General features: G+C 29.4%; 5 protein-coding genes across 13 annotated transcripts; 3 read left to right on the top strand and 2 right to left on the bottom strand.

Annotated features, from left to right (window-relative positions):
- Window positions 1–10: 10 nt before the first annotated feature.
- On the top strand, window positions 11–5,145 carry LOC126873009 (kinesin-like protein KIF23). 3 transcript variants are annotated; one of them, XM_050633380.1, is made up of 15 exons: window positions 11–1,119; window positions 1,319–1,894; window positions 1,966–2,136; window positions 2,213–2,411; window positions 2,483–2,621; window positions 2,694–2,893; window positions 2,962–3,066; window positions 3,141–3,226; window positions 3,288–3,418; window positions 3,495–3,598; window positions 3,656–3,760; window positions 3,829–3,975; window positions 4,037–4,186; window positions 4,251–4,487; window positions 4,558–5,145. In XM_050633380.1, exons 1-15 carry the CDS (start codon window positions 1,109–1,111, stop codon window positions 4,744–4,746), a joined length of 2,550 nt encoding a protein of 849 aa, XP_050489337.1. In that variant the 5' UTR covers window positions 11–1,108; the 3' UTR covers window positions 4,747–5,145. The 3 variants fall into 3 exon arrangements, with proteins under 3 accessions (XP_050489337.1, XP_050489339.1, XP_050489338.1); XM_050633382.1 differs by having other exon boundaries at window positions 11–801; XM_050633381.1 differs by having other exon boundaries at window positions 11–639.
- On the bottom strand, window positions 4,734–6,760 carry LOC126873029 (dual specificity phosphatase 29-like). Of its 2 annotated transcripts, none has more exons than XM_050633431.1 (4): window positions 6,332–6,760; window positions 5,882–6,060; window positions 5,592–5,815; window positions 4,734–5,511 (listed from the first exon to the last, which is right to left on the bottom strand). In XM_050633431.1, exons 1-4 carry the CDS (start codon window positions 6,350–6,352, stop codon window positions 5,315–5,317), a joined length of 621 nt encoding a protein of 206 aa, XP_050489388.1. In that variant the 5' UTR covers window positions 6,353–6,760; the 3' UTR covers window positions 4,734–5,314. The 2 variants fall into 2 exon arrangements, with proteins under 2 accessions (XP_050489388.1, XP_050489389.1); XM_050633432.1 differs by lacking the exon at window positions 6,332–6,760 and adding an exon at window positions 6,267–6,315.
- Window positions 6,761–6,959: 199 nt separating this feature from the next.
- On the top strand, window positions 6,960–13,117 carry LOC126873027 (charged multivesicular body protein 4b). Of its 3 annotated transcripts, XR_007692277.1 has the most exons (6): window positions 6,960–7,299; window positions 7,807–7,984; window positions 8,061–8,311; window positions 8,391–8,448; window positions 10,137–10,213; window positions 12,921–13,117. XR_007692277.1 is itself a non-coding variant. In XM_050633428.1 (5 exons), the coding sequence occupies exons 1-4, from the start codon at window positions 7,119–7,121 to the stop codon at window positions 8,444–8,446; spliced, it is 666 nt and encodes a 221-aa protein (XP_050489385.1). In that variant the 5' UTR covers window positions 6,960–7,118; the 3' UTR covers window positions 8,447–8,448; window positions 12,921–13,117. The 3 variants fall into 3 exon arrangements, 2 of the variants coding, with proteins under 2 accessions (XP_050489385.1, XP_050489384.1); XM_050633428.1 differs by lacking the exon at window positions 10,137–10,213; XM_050633427.1 differs by lacking the exon at window positions 12,921–13,117 and having other exon boundaries at window positions 10,137–10,347.
- On the bottom strand, window positions 9,283–13,401 carry LOC126873006 (pyruvate dehydrogenase phosphatase regulatory subunit, mitochondrial-like). The gene is made up of 12 exons (XM_050633375.1): window positions 12,907–13,401; window positions 12,470–12,701; window positions 12,136–12,399; window positions 11,892–12,054; window positions 11,536–11,817; window positions 11,179–11,481; window positions 10,941–11,080; window positions 10,682–10,887; window positions 10,469–10,610; window positions 10,108–10,377; window positions 9,799–9,971; window positions 9,283–9,726 (listed from the first exon to the last, which is right to left on the bottom strand). Exons 1-12 carry the CDS (start codon window positions 13,203–13,205, stop codon window positions 9,483–9,485), a joined length of 2,718 nt encoding a protein of 905 aa, XP_050489332.1. The 5' UTR covers window positions 13,206–13,401; the 3' UTR covers window positions 9,283–9,482.
- A 235-nt stretch (window positions 13,402–13,636) lies between these two features.
- LOC126873030 (uncharacterized) lies at window positions 13,637–15,843 on the top strand. 4 transcript variants are annotated; one of them, XM_050633433.1, is made up of 8 exons: window positions 13,637–13,907; window positions 13,977–14,009; window positions 14,087–14,131; window positions 14,495–14,560; window positions 14,638–14,775; window positions 14,843–14,914; window positions 14,988–15,057; window positions 15,133–15,843. In XM_050633433.1, the coding sequence occupies exons 1-8, from the start codon at window positions 13,815–13,817 to the stop codon at window positions 15,186–15,188; spliced, it is 573 nt and encodes a 190-aa protein (XP_050489390.1). In that variant the 5' UTR covers window positions 13,637–13,814; the 3' UTR covers window positions 15,189–15,843. The 4 variants fall into 4 exon arrangements, 3 of the variants coding, with proteins under 3 accessions (XP_050489390.1, XP_050489391.1, XP_050489392.1); XM_050633434.1 differs by having other exon boundaries at window positions 14,644–14,775; XM_050633435.1 differs by lacking the exons at window positions 13,977–14,009; window positions 14,087–14,131.
- Window positions 15,844–16,049: the final 206 nt, after the last annotated feature.

Genomic DNA, 16,049 nt, shown 5'->3' on the forward strand with positions numbered 1-16,049 from the left:
TATTTTATACTATTTATTGAATATATATATATATATATTATACAATGAAGACATTTTATTTGCCATTAGTATTTGTATAAAAATATAATGCATTTATTATATGTATATGACAATATCAGAGAGGAAATTTTTCTCTGTGACTTCTGACTAGTGACATTTGAGTGTTACTAGTCTAGCATGAATTTCATTGGCAGGCGTGTGACGCGAAGCCACTTCCGGGGTGCGGGGATCATAGTCGTATGAAACTTGACTTAGTGATGTATGTCAAAAAGAGAAAGTAAACCAATTAACCTATTGCATTTAGTTTCAGGACAACAAAAGTCCTGACTTTTTTCTCTAAGAGGGAGAGACGCAGTAATAGAAAGTACTATTCCAACTTCTAACATTCAGTATCATGACTATAAAGCAACGATTTTATGTCATGTGTAAACGTACCCATTACACTAATTTACTTTTACTAGAGAAGAAATTTCCTTACTGCTCTTACTCAATGAAAATAAGATTGCGCTTGGGCAATTACAACCAATCATCGATCTGACCCTAAAGTACCACTTGCCCGTGTTCTCCGCTCCCCGGAAATGATTTTACACCTCCCGGTGGAAGTATAATCTCCCCAATGAGATGAGGCAGAAAACAGAAGTATTATTCGAGTTTTATTAGTCGGCAACTAATAGTTGCAGTTGTAGCAATGAAATTTTTTTTATGTTTACTGTCTTGTCTTGTGGAACAGACCATAAAAGTTTATGTTCAGTCTTTATATATATATATGTCGGTCCTATTTACATGGTACTCTAATTAATGGTACTCTCTATTTAATCGCGAAATAAAAATCTTTTCATAGTTCTTTTTCCTGTTTTTATACTTTAATGAGTTAAGTTGTACTTAAAGTAGCACTATCATTTATAGTTTTTTTTTGGTATAAATATTGGTAGCACTTCAATACTTTAGTTCATTTCGTAACTAGATTTGAATTTTAAACACCGAATCAGGACAACGGTTTTCGGTTCATGGCATTTATCAAATATTATCTTTCGTATATATTTTTCACATTATATTGTCATAAGTTTTAAAATAACTAAATATCAAGCAAAATTTATAGTTACGAAAGATGAAATCTGCGTAAGTTTTATTATTTCTTAATCAGTTTATAACTGAAGTCAAATAAAATTTAGCTATTTTCAATATTTTATGACTATTACTTTCTATAATCTTTTAATGTAAAATTTAATTATTTGTTATTAATTAATTGTTTGGTACTATTAAAGTTATTTTGTAACGTAGAATAATTGAAGCTATTCGTGGTATGTTAATATTTTAGACGTGCGAAACCACCAGGTTCAGCTCGTAAGCCACCAAACCGTCCAAGAGGTAATAATATGGTATCCAAGGATCCTGTTCAAGTTTATTGTCGTTTAAAGCCAATGCAACATCCAGCTGATGTTTCTTGTATGAAGCTTATATCTGATACAACTGTAGTTATTACACCACCAGAATCAGCAATGAATTTTCGTAACTCTAGCAACAAGGAAATTCAAACAACATTTAGTCGCGTATTTTCACCAGATGCAACGCAAAAAGAGATTTTTAATATAGTTGCTCTCCCATTAGTTGAAAATGTTATTCGAGGTAGAAATAGCCTTCTATTCACCTATGGAGTAACAGGAAGTGGTAAAACATATACTATGACTGGTGAACCACAGGATGCAGGCATAATGCCTCGTTGTCTTGATGTTCTGTTTAACAGTATTGCTAATTATCAGACCAAAAAATTTATTTTTAAACCAGATAAATTAAACGGTTTTGATATACAAGGTGAAGCTGATGCAATGCTTGATAGACAAAATGAACTTCATGCTGGACTTATGTTACAGAGAAATGGAAAATCAGGCAAAGTGTAAGTACAAGAATATGTGATATGCTTTATGTAATGTAAATGGCTTTATTAATAATTGATGGTTTTCACAGGAGAAAAGTAGAGAGTGATAGTGAGAGTAATCCAATGATTGTTCGTGACATAAATGAATCACAAACAGTACAAGTGGATCAAGACAATGTTTATGCTGTATTTGTTACATATGTTGAAATTTATAATAACAGTGTATATGATTTATTAGAGGATGAGGATATTAGAAACAAGTATAGTATCATTACTTACACAATTCAAATATTCTTAATTTCAAATAATATTTTAATACTGAGAAATAACTTTTAGGGTATTACAGAGTAAAATAGTTAGAGAAGATGGTAATAAGAATATGTATGTGCATGCTGTAACAGAAATTGAAGTAAAAAGTTCAGAAGAAGCATTTGAGGTATTTCAGCGTGGACAGAGAAGACGAAGAGTTGCACACACTGCGCTTAATGCAGAATCAAGTAGATCACATAGTGTCTTCACTATTCGTCTTGTACAAGTAATATTTCTAATTACTTTGCGTCTCATCTAATTAAAATTCACAAACAATATAGTATTTTCTTCTCCTAGGCACCCTTAGATGGTGAAGGTGAACAAATTATACAAGATAAACGGGTGATATGCATCACTCAGCTATCCCTAGTAGATTTAGCTGGTAGCGAAAGAACTAATAGGACTAAAAACACAGGTCAACGATTAAGAGAAGCAGGTTATTATACTTTTGATGTGAATCTTGTAATTATATTATAATATATTTTCATATCCATTCATTTTGATTTAGGAAATATTAATAATTCTTTGATGACGCTACGATCATGTTTGGAAATTTTAAGAGAAAATCAACTTCAGGGTACAAATAAAATAGTACCCTACAGAGATTCGAAACTCACCCATTTATTTAAAAATTATTTTGATGGAGAAGGACAAGTTAGAATGATTGTTTGTGTTAATCCAAGAACAGATGATTATGATGAAACAATTGTAAGAAATCAATAATATAAAACGTAAATATATGAAAGAAAATTAATTAATTTATTCATGTTTTACAGCAAGTAATGAAATTTGCCGAAATGACTCAAGAAGTCCAAGTAGCTAAACCAACAATTACGAAAATAGATCTTGGTTTTACACCTGGAAGAAGACAGGCAAATAAGGTGAGATGAGTAATAAAAGAATAACAATGAAAATAATTTGAAAATACGTGCATAATAAAAACTATTTTTAATAGTTATTTAAGGAGGCATGTAGTAAGTTGCAAAAAGAAGGCCATCCTGAAGCTGAAGATTTAGAAGTTGATGTGGGTTTAGTGTATAGGTAAGTATTATATGTTTTCTTTATTCTTTCTTCAAACTTATATAATTTTATTTTAATTCAGTTTAGGTGGGCCATTTCCTGAATTGGAAATTACTTCTCCACGCAATGATCAAATAATTAATAATTTAATGCATTTTTTAGAACAGCGTATTAACAAACGGAATTTACTACGTACTGATTTACAGCAAAAACGTAAGAATATAACTTAATTTTTAATCAAACTTAAATTATGTGTAATATCTTCATGACTGTTACATGATTATTACAGAAAACGATCTTAGGAAGAAGATAATGGCAATGGAACAAGAATACATGAATTTAAAGATTGAAAATGCGTCTCTGAAAGCCGCTAATTCACAACAAAAAAAGAAGGTAATAGCATTTTACTGATTACGGAAGTACATATAAAATAATTTGCTTTTGCTCTAGGTTTCTGCATTAGAGGGTCATTTATGTAAGACTGAAGAACAAATTGATAGCTTGCTTCGAAAATTGAACAATGCAAATGATACAATCCGCAGCTTACAGCAAGAGGTAGTTAACGAATGCATTTCTTTTTTTATTTAAATGACAACATATATTTTACTACAATTATTTTATAGTTAAAAGATAGAAACATGGCACTAAATCAACGTTTAATAGATAAGCAAAGAGTGAAACAAAAGTACAACACTAAAATGCAGTTAGAAACTGATAAAATGAATAAAGAATTGGAAATAAAGTTACGTCAACAACGTGAACACTTACAGGTAATGAAGTAAATATAATATATGTATAACTTCATTGTTTAATTTTTTTCTCTCTTTTTAGAATCAAATGAAAGAAAAAGAGGATAAATTAAGATTAGTAAAACAAATTTTAGTTGATGACAACGTACCTAGTGTTTCTAAAGATTGTGTTGTACCTACTATTAATTGTGCAGAAGCAACTCCAAAAACAACAGAGGGTCGATCACGAAGGGTCAGTTTATCTTACATTACGTAATTTACTTTCGAAAATATAGTTTAATGATATGTGCTCATAGGATAAAGCGGGTGTTGCAAATCCAAGGTACAGGCGTTCACAAAGCGCGGATAAGTGGATTGATCACAGACCCGGAGCGCTTGTTCCTGTTGGAACTGTTCTTCAACCTTTAATGCGTAGAAGACGTAGTGTTACGCGACTTACAGATCCAAAGGAAATTACAGACGGTGCATCCAGGTATTGTCTTATCGCGCAAGAACACGATACTGATGGTGAACTTGAGACAAAGTTATTCAAGGTAATTACACTTAAAAGGAATCGAAAAGAGTTATGTAGTTATATACTCAAATGTATTATTATTATGTTAGGGAGATATAATACCCACTAGTGGAGGAGGCGCACAAGTTGTATTTAATGATATGGAATGCTTAAAACAACTATCTCCAAAAGCAAGGAAACGTAGTGGTCCACAGGATACAGAAAATGAAGTAGGCTCTTCGAGACATTCGTCTACACTTGCAGAGTCTCATTCCAAACGTCCACGTGTAGTAAATTAACAGTTTTATTAATATAATACTAGTATAGTAATAATAGTTTTTATACGATATATAATATAATAATACGATACACATATAAATATCTAAAAACTTCTACTAAAAATAGTAATGGTAAAGAAAAATACTAATAATAGTTAAAAACAATGATATGAAGTCAAGATGTTAATATTTTCCTTTATCGTTACTATTTTTAGTAAAAGCTTTTACAACCAAAGTTTTTACAATATCAGTATTATAATTTATTAAATAATACAGTTCGCCAACAATGAATTGTGAGAAGCGATAATATTGTATACATAATACTTTATATCGTGAGGCGTAATATGAGTTATATGACTGCTATCTCATAACATGTATATATTCGTAATATTTAATTTTGAGATAATTAATAGTGAATTTTGCGCCTAATGTTGACTAATAATGTATCAATCTAATCTAATCATACATTTTGATCATGTTTACTCAGTTTTTATATACAATTATTTATATACAATATACATATATCTATCAAATTCACTGCAGTATATATTGTTAGTGAACCTTGTAGCTTTATCAAAGCTGTATTCACTTAAGATCGTTGTCTTCGTAATTGATTATCTAACTGCGCTAATTGGTGAAGAAAACCACTATTTGGTTGAATGAAACGATTTTTGCGGACTGTTCGAATTGCATCTGTGGCTAGCATTCCTTTTTTAATCATTAAATATGCTAATACGCACGTTGCGCTACGTGAGATTCCTAACACACAATGAACAAAAGCTTTACCTAATAGAAAGAAAGTTAAATTTTAAACGATCTATTGTAATTTTTCTATTTTTTTCATTATTAAATTATTATTTCATTACCTCCAGTCGAAACAGCTTCATCGATAAAATCTGCAATAATGTAAAAGTACTTGCTAATGTCTGTTGTGCACAAATCAATAAGTGGTAAGCCAAGATACTTTATTGTTGTATCAGAATAATAATTCTTATCGGTGTTTACAAATCCAAATCTTTTTCCTTCAGCAGCATTAAGCAAATGTGTTATACCCAATATTTTAAGGTATTTCTTATTTTTTGCTGTGACACTATAAAGTATTGAACATAAATTAATTTTTGATAAACATAAAGACATAAAACATTGAAATACTCACGCATCACCAATATATATTCCTGGATATACTTCATCACAATCGATATCCTGTTGAACACGGTAATATTCAACATCATCTCGATTAGGATCAAATCCTGGTAGCATTTTATTCTCAGTCTGTGTTCTATACAAAGCTTCTGCTAAGTGACTTTGGGTGGTTTCCCCACCAGTTAAACGTTTCTGAAAATTCATGAGATAAAAGTTTTTACTATGAAAAGTAACGTTACAATATTATATAATTTTTAATAATCTGATTTGAAAGATGATAAATTTTCAATATTAATTGAATGTTATTTGAAATGATCAGATGATATTTATTTTTTCATGTATTTCTCATTATAAAAAGACGTTTAGAATTAAAAAGAATTTGAAAAAATATCAATTACATGTTCCTATGAAATGACAGGCGACGTAAATGATAGCAATACTATTCTTTATAATGTATACTTACATTTCTCAGACTGCTGTCCATTTGAAAAGATTATTTATAGATTAATAATTTATAGGTTATACTAGATATGACAAATAAGAAAGACAGCAAAATATTACAAAATATTTTGTATTTTACTAATCAAGTATGTCACGATTAGGTATGACTAATTCTAAGCTTTTACATATATACATAAACAAATATAGTTGCACACAATGTTAAAATCGCGATAATTATAGCTAGTTATTTCTCTTTTGGAACTCTGTTATACCGCGATAATTATACTGACAAGGTGTCATGTAAATATATCCATTAATTCGATTAATTTTTGTATATAACGAATAATTTTGTATATTTTTTAAAATAGTAGAATATTTGAAATCCTATATTTGTGCCAAGAATTTGATGTATAATTTTTTAAAATGATATTTAAAATTTCAACTCAAATTAAATCTTCATCGTCTCGATATTTGAATATATACTTGAATAATACTTGAATAATATATATATAATATATGTAACAATATTTACTCAGTTCTTTTATATTTATTATTATAAGTGTAAAAAGTAAATTCTAGAAATAAAATATTGGGATATTCCTGAGTTTTGATAAATTGAACGAAATCAAATTTCATAGTAACTAGATGAGCGATGAGTCATGACGTATGTATATCAATGCCTAAAGAAAATATGGCGATGGTATTTGGTTAGTGTCCTGTTCTGTTGATTTTACAGAAGGTGTTTGGTGTGTTTATCGTGCTCAAGATTGTAATTATAATTTAAATTCGGAGTAGAACTTATTAAGACAATGAGTTTCTTTAGTAAAGTATTCGGTGGTAAAAAGGAACCGGTGTCTATGTCGACAGCCGAGGCGATACAAAAATTGCGCGAGACGGAGGATATGTTGATAAAAAAGCAGGATTTCCTCGAAAGTAAAATAGAGCTTGAAATTCAAACTGCTAAGAAGAATGGAACGAAAAACAAACGAGGTATTTACGAATGATATTCTTTATTTGGTAACCACTTGCAAACAGCTTTCAATGATTAAGGTCGTTTGTCATTGTGACGTTTCTCTGCTGTGTGTTGACTGTGCGTTAACTTATATTGTAACTATTAATCAGTGCTTTAAAAATGCTACTTTACCTATAAGTTTGTTAAACTAAGAATATAGCTTTTTAAGTAATAAGCGACGTTAACACTGTACAAGACATCCACATAATATGAGTTACTAATAATTAGACTGTGAATGTTTATGCATTTATGAGAAATTGTGAGATGTAAAAGTGTACAGAATGCAAGTAATGTACAAAAATATATAAAGTATATATTAAAAATGTAGTATTCATTATAATATTTACTATAAGAAACAAATTTATGTTTGTGTATTTCGTTAATTACATCTGTAAAAATGTTTATAAATTAGTATCAACATCCACATTCATGTACTAGCTATTAACTCTAGGATGAATATGTTAACAAGGAAACATAATTTACAGCTGCAATCCAAGCCCTTAAAAGAAAGAAACGTTATGAAAAACAGTTACAACAAATTGATGGTACACTTACCACGATTGAAAGTCAAAGGGAAGCACTAGAATGTGCAAATACCAATACTGCTGTACTTACTACAATGAAAAATGCAGCAGATGCATTAAAATCTGTCCATCAACATATGTAAGAAATTCAGTTTTGTGATATCATTAGTTAGATGATTCACGCAGATTATTTAAATGTTATTTTCTTTGTTTAGGGATGTTGATCAAGTACATGATATGATGGATGACATAGCTGAACAGCAAGATGTAGCAAGAGAGATTTCTGATGCAATTTCCAATCCTGTAGCATTTGGAAATGATGTAGATGATGAAGAACTAGAAAAAGAATTGGAAGAGCTTGAACAAGAACAACTTGATAAAGAATTGCTTGGTATTGAATCTACTGATGAACTACCAAGTGTTCCAGCTACTGCTATTCCAATTGCCCCAACTAGGACTCGCACAAGTAATAATTTTAATATTTTTTTGCTTTATTATTAGAAAATAATTTATTTTTAAACTAAAAATATTGTTAATATTTATAGAAGCCAAACCAGAAGAGGATGAAGATTTAAAAGAGTTAGAAGCATGGGCATCATAAAGGTGGTATCAATATATTTGTAAAAATGAATTTTTGTAAGAAACTGATAGCTAAAATGAAGTATGTATTATTGAAAGAGATAACAGTGTACATGAATGCGTTTTTCAGATTCAATATCATATAACTATTCTAATGTTAATACTGTGGTATTTTTATACACTGTTAAAATGATTAACATAATGATGAAGTTCATAGTAGTTATTTTCCTTATTACAGTATAAAGATTTTTTTTATCAATATACAAAGAAGAATCATAAGTAATAGCAAGTATCTTAAATACTTGCATTTGTGCTAGCCAATATACTCTACTGTTACAGTAAAAAATAAATTATATTGGACAAGAATATGATATACATACATAGCTATAAATGCTGGTAAATTATATACATATAATTTTTACTAACAGTGAGAAATACCTATGAGAACATTTATTGTATAAACTTTTTGTTCAAAAGATTAAATTGTAAGATATTACAATTGCTTCATAAAATTTTGTTGTTATTTTCATGTATATATGTATAACATATTTTGAAAAGTAGCGCAGTTCAAATTGTTAAATGGCCTTTTAAACTTTGTATAATTGTATCTGCTATAAATAAATTCATTTAAATGTATATTAATTTAGTACAACTATAAATACAGCAGATACAGTGTTGTATACATATTTTTACACTACAAATCATAGTAATTTTTGCACTATTATTAATATTTTATTAATTAATAATTATTGAATTATAAATATCCAAATTGCATCGAATTAATATGCCAATAGTATATATAAAATATTTATATTTTCACAAAATATGAATATATATAGGACAATTTAAAAAAATGGCTTAAATAATGATAGATATTTAATTAAAATGCAATATACATTACATAGTTTAAATGTTTTCACAATCATGAATATGCTTAAACTCCTAGGGAAAATAGTCTTTAAAAAATCAAGATTTATTTCATAATTTACAATTATAATGACTAAAGTCTCAATCACATAATAGGAGGAAATAAAATATTATCACTGAAGAACGTCGCTTTAATATGATACAATAGGCGTAGGAATATATTTTTTGTTCAATTTACTACTCAGCGCCGGTATGGGTAGTGGACGAATGTGTGGTTTAATAGAAAATCTAGTACCAGCGATATCAATTTCGTAACGAGCTTTAAGATCCATTATAAAGTCTGTTGTAACAGTATTTGCATTAATTTGTATATGTCCTGATTTTGGATAACTGATAAAACCAAGACATATATGTTTCTCTGTAGCGAAACCGTATCTATAAAGTTATTATTATTAATAATTTGATATAGTAAAATATATTTTATCTTTAATCGTATGAAGTATTTACCCGGCTGATGTAACAGTTCCTACAAATTCATTATTTCGATAAATAGGCTCACCACCCCATGGCCATACATCCTTATTAATATCTAATTCATTAACAATAAATAATACTAATCGTTTTGATACGCCTTGTTCTTTTTGACGTTGCAAAGCAAATTTGCCAATAAAATATTCTTTCTGTTGCAACAAATTATCATAATTAATCAACATGTTTAAACTGTTGTGCCTCTGTATGATAGAAGTCCTCAGAAATTCAGATTTAACATTAATAGTCTTGGAACAAAAAAAATTCTATTACCATATACCTACTTACATCTAATCTTACATTGTATCCACTTCCAGCTTCATATGGCGTAACAAATGGTGTCAATTCTTCGGCCCAAAATGGAATAAATCTTTCTATTCTCATGAAACGTTGTGTGAGTACACCTACATCTCGTACTCCATAATCTTTACCTACTTCCATTAATCTGGAGTATACATGAAGTGCGTATTCTGATGGTATATATAAGCAATAACCAGATTCACCAGTATGTGTAAATGACATTACCATTACATCAGAAGCATAGGCTACATTTACATTCTATTAAGAATATAAAATTAATATATATGAACGTTATAAATCTATCTATCGCCGCTGAAATATTTACCAGAAATCGATATAAGCTGATTACCTTATATGTAAAAGGAGAGAGATTAATGTCAGAATTGGAAAGTTCTGAAAGTAGTCCTGTTGCTTTAGGTCCTACTAAATTAATAACAGTATATTTTGACGTTACATCATTAAGACCCACCGAATGATCAGCTGGTAAATGTCTGCGCAATAAACAGATAACGTTTATACGATTACAGTAAACATTATTTTTAATTTCTATTACTTTTGTTACCTAGACATCCATTGGTAGATGCGTGTTTGTTGTGACGTAGGTGAAACCATAAAATAACTATTTTCAGCTTGTCTTACTAAGATACAATCATTTTCATACCCTCCTCTTTCATTTTGCATTCCTGTATGCACTATACTACCAATTGGTATATTTACATCATTAGAACATAATTGCTGAAGATAGTTGACAACTTCCCAACGACTAGACTGCAAATATGTAAATGATTATATGCAAAATATTTTATATTTTAAATACTTACTTTAATTTCGATTTTCGAAAATGAACTCATATCTATTATTCCCACTCCTTCTTTGCATGCTAGAAATTCCTCTGTCATGAAATCAAAAAACTTTGGTTTATAAAAACTGCCTGGTGGCATAACTGGTTTTTTTTGCCCTTCTATTAATAAAAATTACTTACTTTTTACTTGTTGTTAATGTGATTGTGTCATTAAATATAACAAGATGTAAATAAGAATGAAGTAATTAATTGCTTACTTTTATAAGTTGAATCAAAGTAAAGTGGACGTTCATAAGCCATTTTGACTCCAAAAATTGCACCTCTTTCTTCAAGTACAGAATACAGAGGTGAACAACGTAGGTTTCGAGCATATTTATACTCACACTGATGAGGATACAAAATTGCATAATTTCTCCCAACAATTTCCTTTGTTCTTTGTTGTAAATATCTTTTACTGCTATGTAAATCTAGAAATCTTTGTACATTAAAAGGAAGTATTTCTTGTGTAGATTCACCATTTATTAGGCATTCAGCAACTTCTTTGCCTATTCCTCCTGCCCCTAAAGAAATATGACTTTAATAATATCAAAGATCTAACATCTGTTATTCTTTACCTTGTAATGAACTTCCATTCATGCCAACAGCAACAAAATAATTCTTTACTTCTGGACTTTCTCCTAGTATCCATTTACCATCTGGTGTAAAGTTATCTGGACAATTATATACATTTGGTTGTATACCTTTTAAGAGTGGTAATCTGTGTACTACTTTATCCCATAAAGGTTTCCAGTATGAAGTATTAACTGTAAGATGGTTTTTCCAATCTTTTATTGGAACAACACCATTCTCGAATGCAGGCTTTGATTCTGGTTCAAACCATCCAATTAATAAACCTCCTGCAAATTTATCCATTCAGTTATTTATTCCATGGCTTATTAAACCTCATGTAATGCGCTAATATGTTAAAGACTTTGCCACTCCCTCATATATGAGTATGAATCGAAATCACGTATGCATGGTAAAGCCGTGTTTGTATTAAGTGGAAACGGAGGAATAATTGCATAAAAATGTTCTGCAGGATATGCTGGAATTCTAACTGGTGGATTACATTTTAATCCTAATTCTCGTGCCCACTATAATTTGAAAACTTGTATAAGAAAAATTTGTATAAGAAATAACATGAAAATTATTTCACATCCCTAAAGTGATATTACCATTCCTGCACAATTAACAAAATATTCACAAGAAACTATTCCACGGTCAGTTTTTACACTTTTTATAGCTCGATTTTCAGTGTGAACTTCTTGTATATAACAATTTTCAATGTATTTTGCTCCTCCAATCATTGCCAATTTAGCTAGAACATCACAAATTGCGCTACAATTAGCTACTGCATCTTCAGGAACCCAAAGTGCACCTTCAAGGTCTTCAGTATGCAAATATGGATATAATCGTTTTAATTGATCTTTTCCTAAAATCTAATGCATTTATAGCTTATTAAAAGTTTCTTTCATATTTCAATTTCAAAATCTAGCTGAGAAATCTTACTTCACAATTTAAACCTGTGGGTATATTATAAGCCATTCTTCTCTTCAAAGCTATCATTCTGTCTTTGGTTTGAGCTAAGTATATACTGCCACATTGCTTTAAACCTATGTCATATCCCATTTCTTGTAATTGTTGATACAACTTAATGCTGTAGGATATTAGATTCCTATGTGATATTGGTTTGAAAAGACCAAGTGTGCCGGAACCAAAATAGGATGTTCCGCTTCCAATCCTATGACATAACATTTTTTAATTATTGTACATTATAAATATTGATAACTTTAATAGTTTCTTAAATCAATAGCCTTTATAATTTTAGTGATACAAATATGTAACGTAAACAAAAAAGTTTATAATGTTATTTTAAAAATTAAAAATTTGTTATTCACTGTTCTAGCATTCATTAATTGTTTCATTTGATGTAAATGTACATATACCTGTTTTGTTCCAGAACAAGTACATCATTCCACCCATTATTGACAAGATGATAAGCAACAGAATTAGCCACTGTTCCTGCACCCGCAATGACAATTTGCGATTGCGAGGGTAACGTTGTATGGGGTTGAAATTGAAAATTTTGGTCAAATTTCCTACGACTTTTACTTCTGTCTCTTTGATTAAGTTTAAATATTCCATTTTTGAAGGTTATATCAATTGAATAATTTTTGCAACCTTTTGAGACTACTTTCTGTAATAATGTAACATAAATACATTTTGAACTCGCGTGTTGCAGCATTAAATTACGTGGAAGGTAATAACTGCGTCACTTGTTCACATAACATGCAAAAAACAGAATTCCAAAATGTCTCCACTGCTAGAACGTTGGTTCTATTATTAAAGTTAGGAATATTGGGTCATAATGGTGTTCTTTCAAAAATATAAATTATCCTTTCAAAGGAAAATAAGTGGCGCTGTACATTCGTATAATAGCTTGATATGTTAAGATTTTCACTTATTAAAATTATAATATTTTGGTAGATAAAATTATTTTTCATACAGATCATTTTTTAGTTATTTTAACGTGAAATAATTACACAAGATTGATTTACTTATAATTTTTTGATTTAAAATGTTATTGTATTATTTAAGTTTTTAATAAATTTCCCGCCTAAATGTACTTGATCGATAAATCGAAATGTTTCAATCTCGACTACTCTCGATAGATATATTGATATTTTCGAACCTCTTCGATACAGTTCGATAAAATTCAAAATGGGAGCGACGTTAGATCTTCGGTTTTTATCAACATGAATTCCTCCATAAATTTAAGCGTTTCTAATTGTTATTCGTGTGCTTTTGATAACTATTTTTGTTAGGAACAGCTATTAATACAAAATTGCTCATAATGTGGTTCATATTATTCGCAGTTTTTACCTTTAAACTAATGTGTATTTTTATCTTTGTTATCTATTGCGTTGTCACTTTTCTTCTGGTTATGGTAAGAATTTTTTTATTTGCTCTGATTGACAGTATTTTATGCTAACTAATAATGTTATTTGTAACAAAGTATAATGCTCAAACTGAGGAACTGAGAAGATGTGTAAGTTTATTAATGCAATTTTCTCTTACATCTTCTTCAAAATATTCTATTGTTGTAACATAAATTGTGTCTTTTAGATCGTACCCCAAGATACAAACTTGGATGTGAAATTTCCGACTGGAGTTAGTTAAAGGAAGCTTTTCTTAATGAAAAGTTAATACTAGACTGCGGATGTTTATGCAATTTCATATCTTTATGTATGTAACTAAAACAGTGGAACCTGAATAGAAATTTCTTCTATTCATTATAAATATTATATTGAGCGCATTGCCTTGAATTACATACCCATACGTATGTATATTTTCTATATTATGTGCATTCCGAACACATATTGACTTTTTCGAATTTTCTATAAACGCATAAACATCCATACATATTATCTACTATCATACTACATTATATCGTATTTCTTCATCATATTTTTAAATTTTTCATAACTCGTAACTTCAACTTCTAAAAATGCTGACGATTGCTTATTTTATTAGAGTCGCGAGAGCGTAGATGATAAATTGGAAGTGTTAACGGAAAAGCTTACAGAAAAAGAACGCGTGGTGAGAAAATAATTCGTCATTTTGCTTTAATTCAATTTTTTATGAAAGAAATATTATTAGTTTTGTAATACTCATAGTTACAGAAATCGCAATGTGAAATAAAAAATGCAGAAAAGGCGTTAACTGATCTGGAAAATAAAACATCGTCCTGCCGAGATCGATATCGCTCGTTGATGATCGAATTAAAAAAGGACATTCGAGAAACTGAGGATGAGGTTCGAGTAACATATAATTAAAAAGAATGACGATTTAGTTTTATATAATTATAATTACATTTGATAGGTGAGAACGCTGCAAAATCAAATATCGAATTTATCGATTCGACGAGAAGCTCTTAGGAGCGAGGCATTAAAGGTAGTGTTTCTATCTTGTTAAAATTAGTAACATATAAAAATAATAAAAGTCATAATTTTTAATGCAATTGTAGCAACAAGAAGATTATCAGAAAATGCTGAGTGGGTTTTCCAAGGAATTGGAAAGTAAAAAAACATTATTCTGTATGTTATTGCGAAATATTCTATTTTGTTTAAAAATAGATTTTCATTATTTTAATTGGCGCTTTCAATCTATAGCTTCTGGTATCGAGAAATCAAGACACCATCGTGTGAGTTGTTTCAGTTTACCATGAAAAATTTCATCGACTTTTCTGTATATATAATAATTATTTTTAATCAAAGAACAAAAATTAGAGTGAGTAATTAAAGAGTGCCACTAAATGTTGCTTTGTCGAAAATCGTCGTAGTATCGAATGATTAAGAAAAGAGCTTTTTTTTTCAATCGGATCATAATTTTTATTTAATAATCGCAATATATACATTCGAGTAAATGATCAGTATGGAAGTTCCTTTGCGTTCAATCGCATGGTACAAATTAACATTGAGAAATTAAAATTTAATTCGAGTGACAAATGGATTTCGATTACGCGTATGAATTATACTTTTCGGATTGAGACAAAAAATGCAAAATAGATTACATCTATTTTATCAATTAACGTATTGATTGCCGATGATTGTAGATATTTTCGATGAAGTAGATAATTTTTAAAGATAACCAGGACACTGTACTAAAGTTTAAACATTAAATAATATAGAACGTATTATATGATAAGAAAGTAAAGCAAGAATCAAGAATCATAAAAGTAATTTTTACAAGCAGTACGATATATCGAAGTCAGAAGAATACTTAATTCTTAAAACAGACCTCTTTACTTCATTTTGTTTGGAGATAGAAAAAATATTTTATATACTCAATTTATTGAAATGAGAATAAAAATAAGGAGGTCACATAGCTTTTTTAAAGTATTCCTTTCTATCTCAAAATTGTTCCATTTTAAGTGCCTTATTCTTCATAACCATGGAATTACATGTTTATACAAACTCTCCAAAACGAATAGTGTTGAGAGATGTTTTAAGGCATTTGTTTCTTTCCCGATGCATTGTGATAATTTTTCAGTAACTGAATTTTCTTTATGAGAGTACAGTTCCTTGAG

This window comes from Bombus huntii, chromosome 14, assembly GCF_024542735.1.
Source record: "Bombus huntii isolate Logan2020A chromosome 14, iyBomHunt1.1, whole genome shotgun sequence".
Lineage (NCBI taxonomy): Eukaryota > Metazoa > Arthropoda > Insecta > Hymenoptera > Apidae > Bombus > Bombus huntii.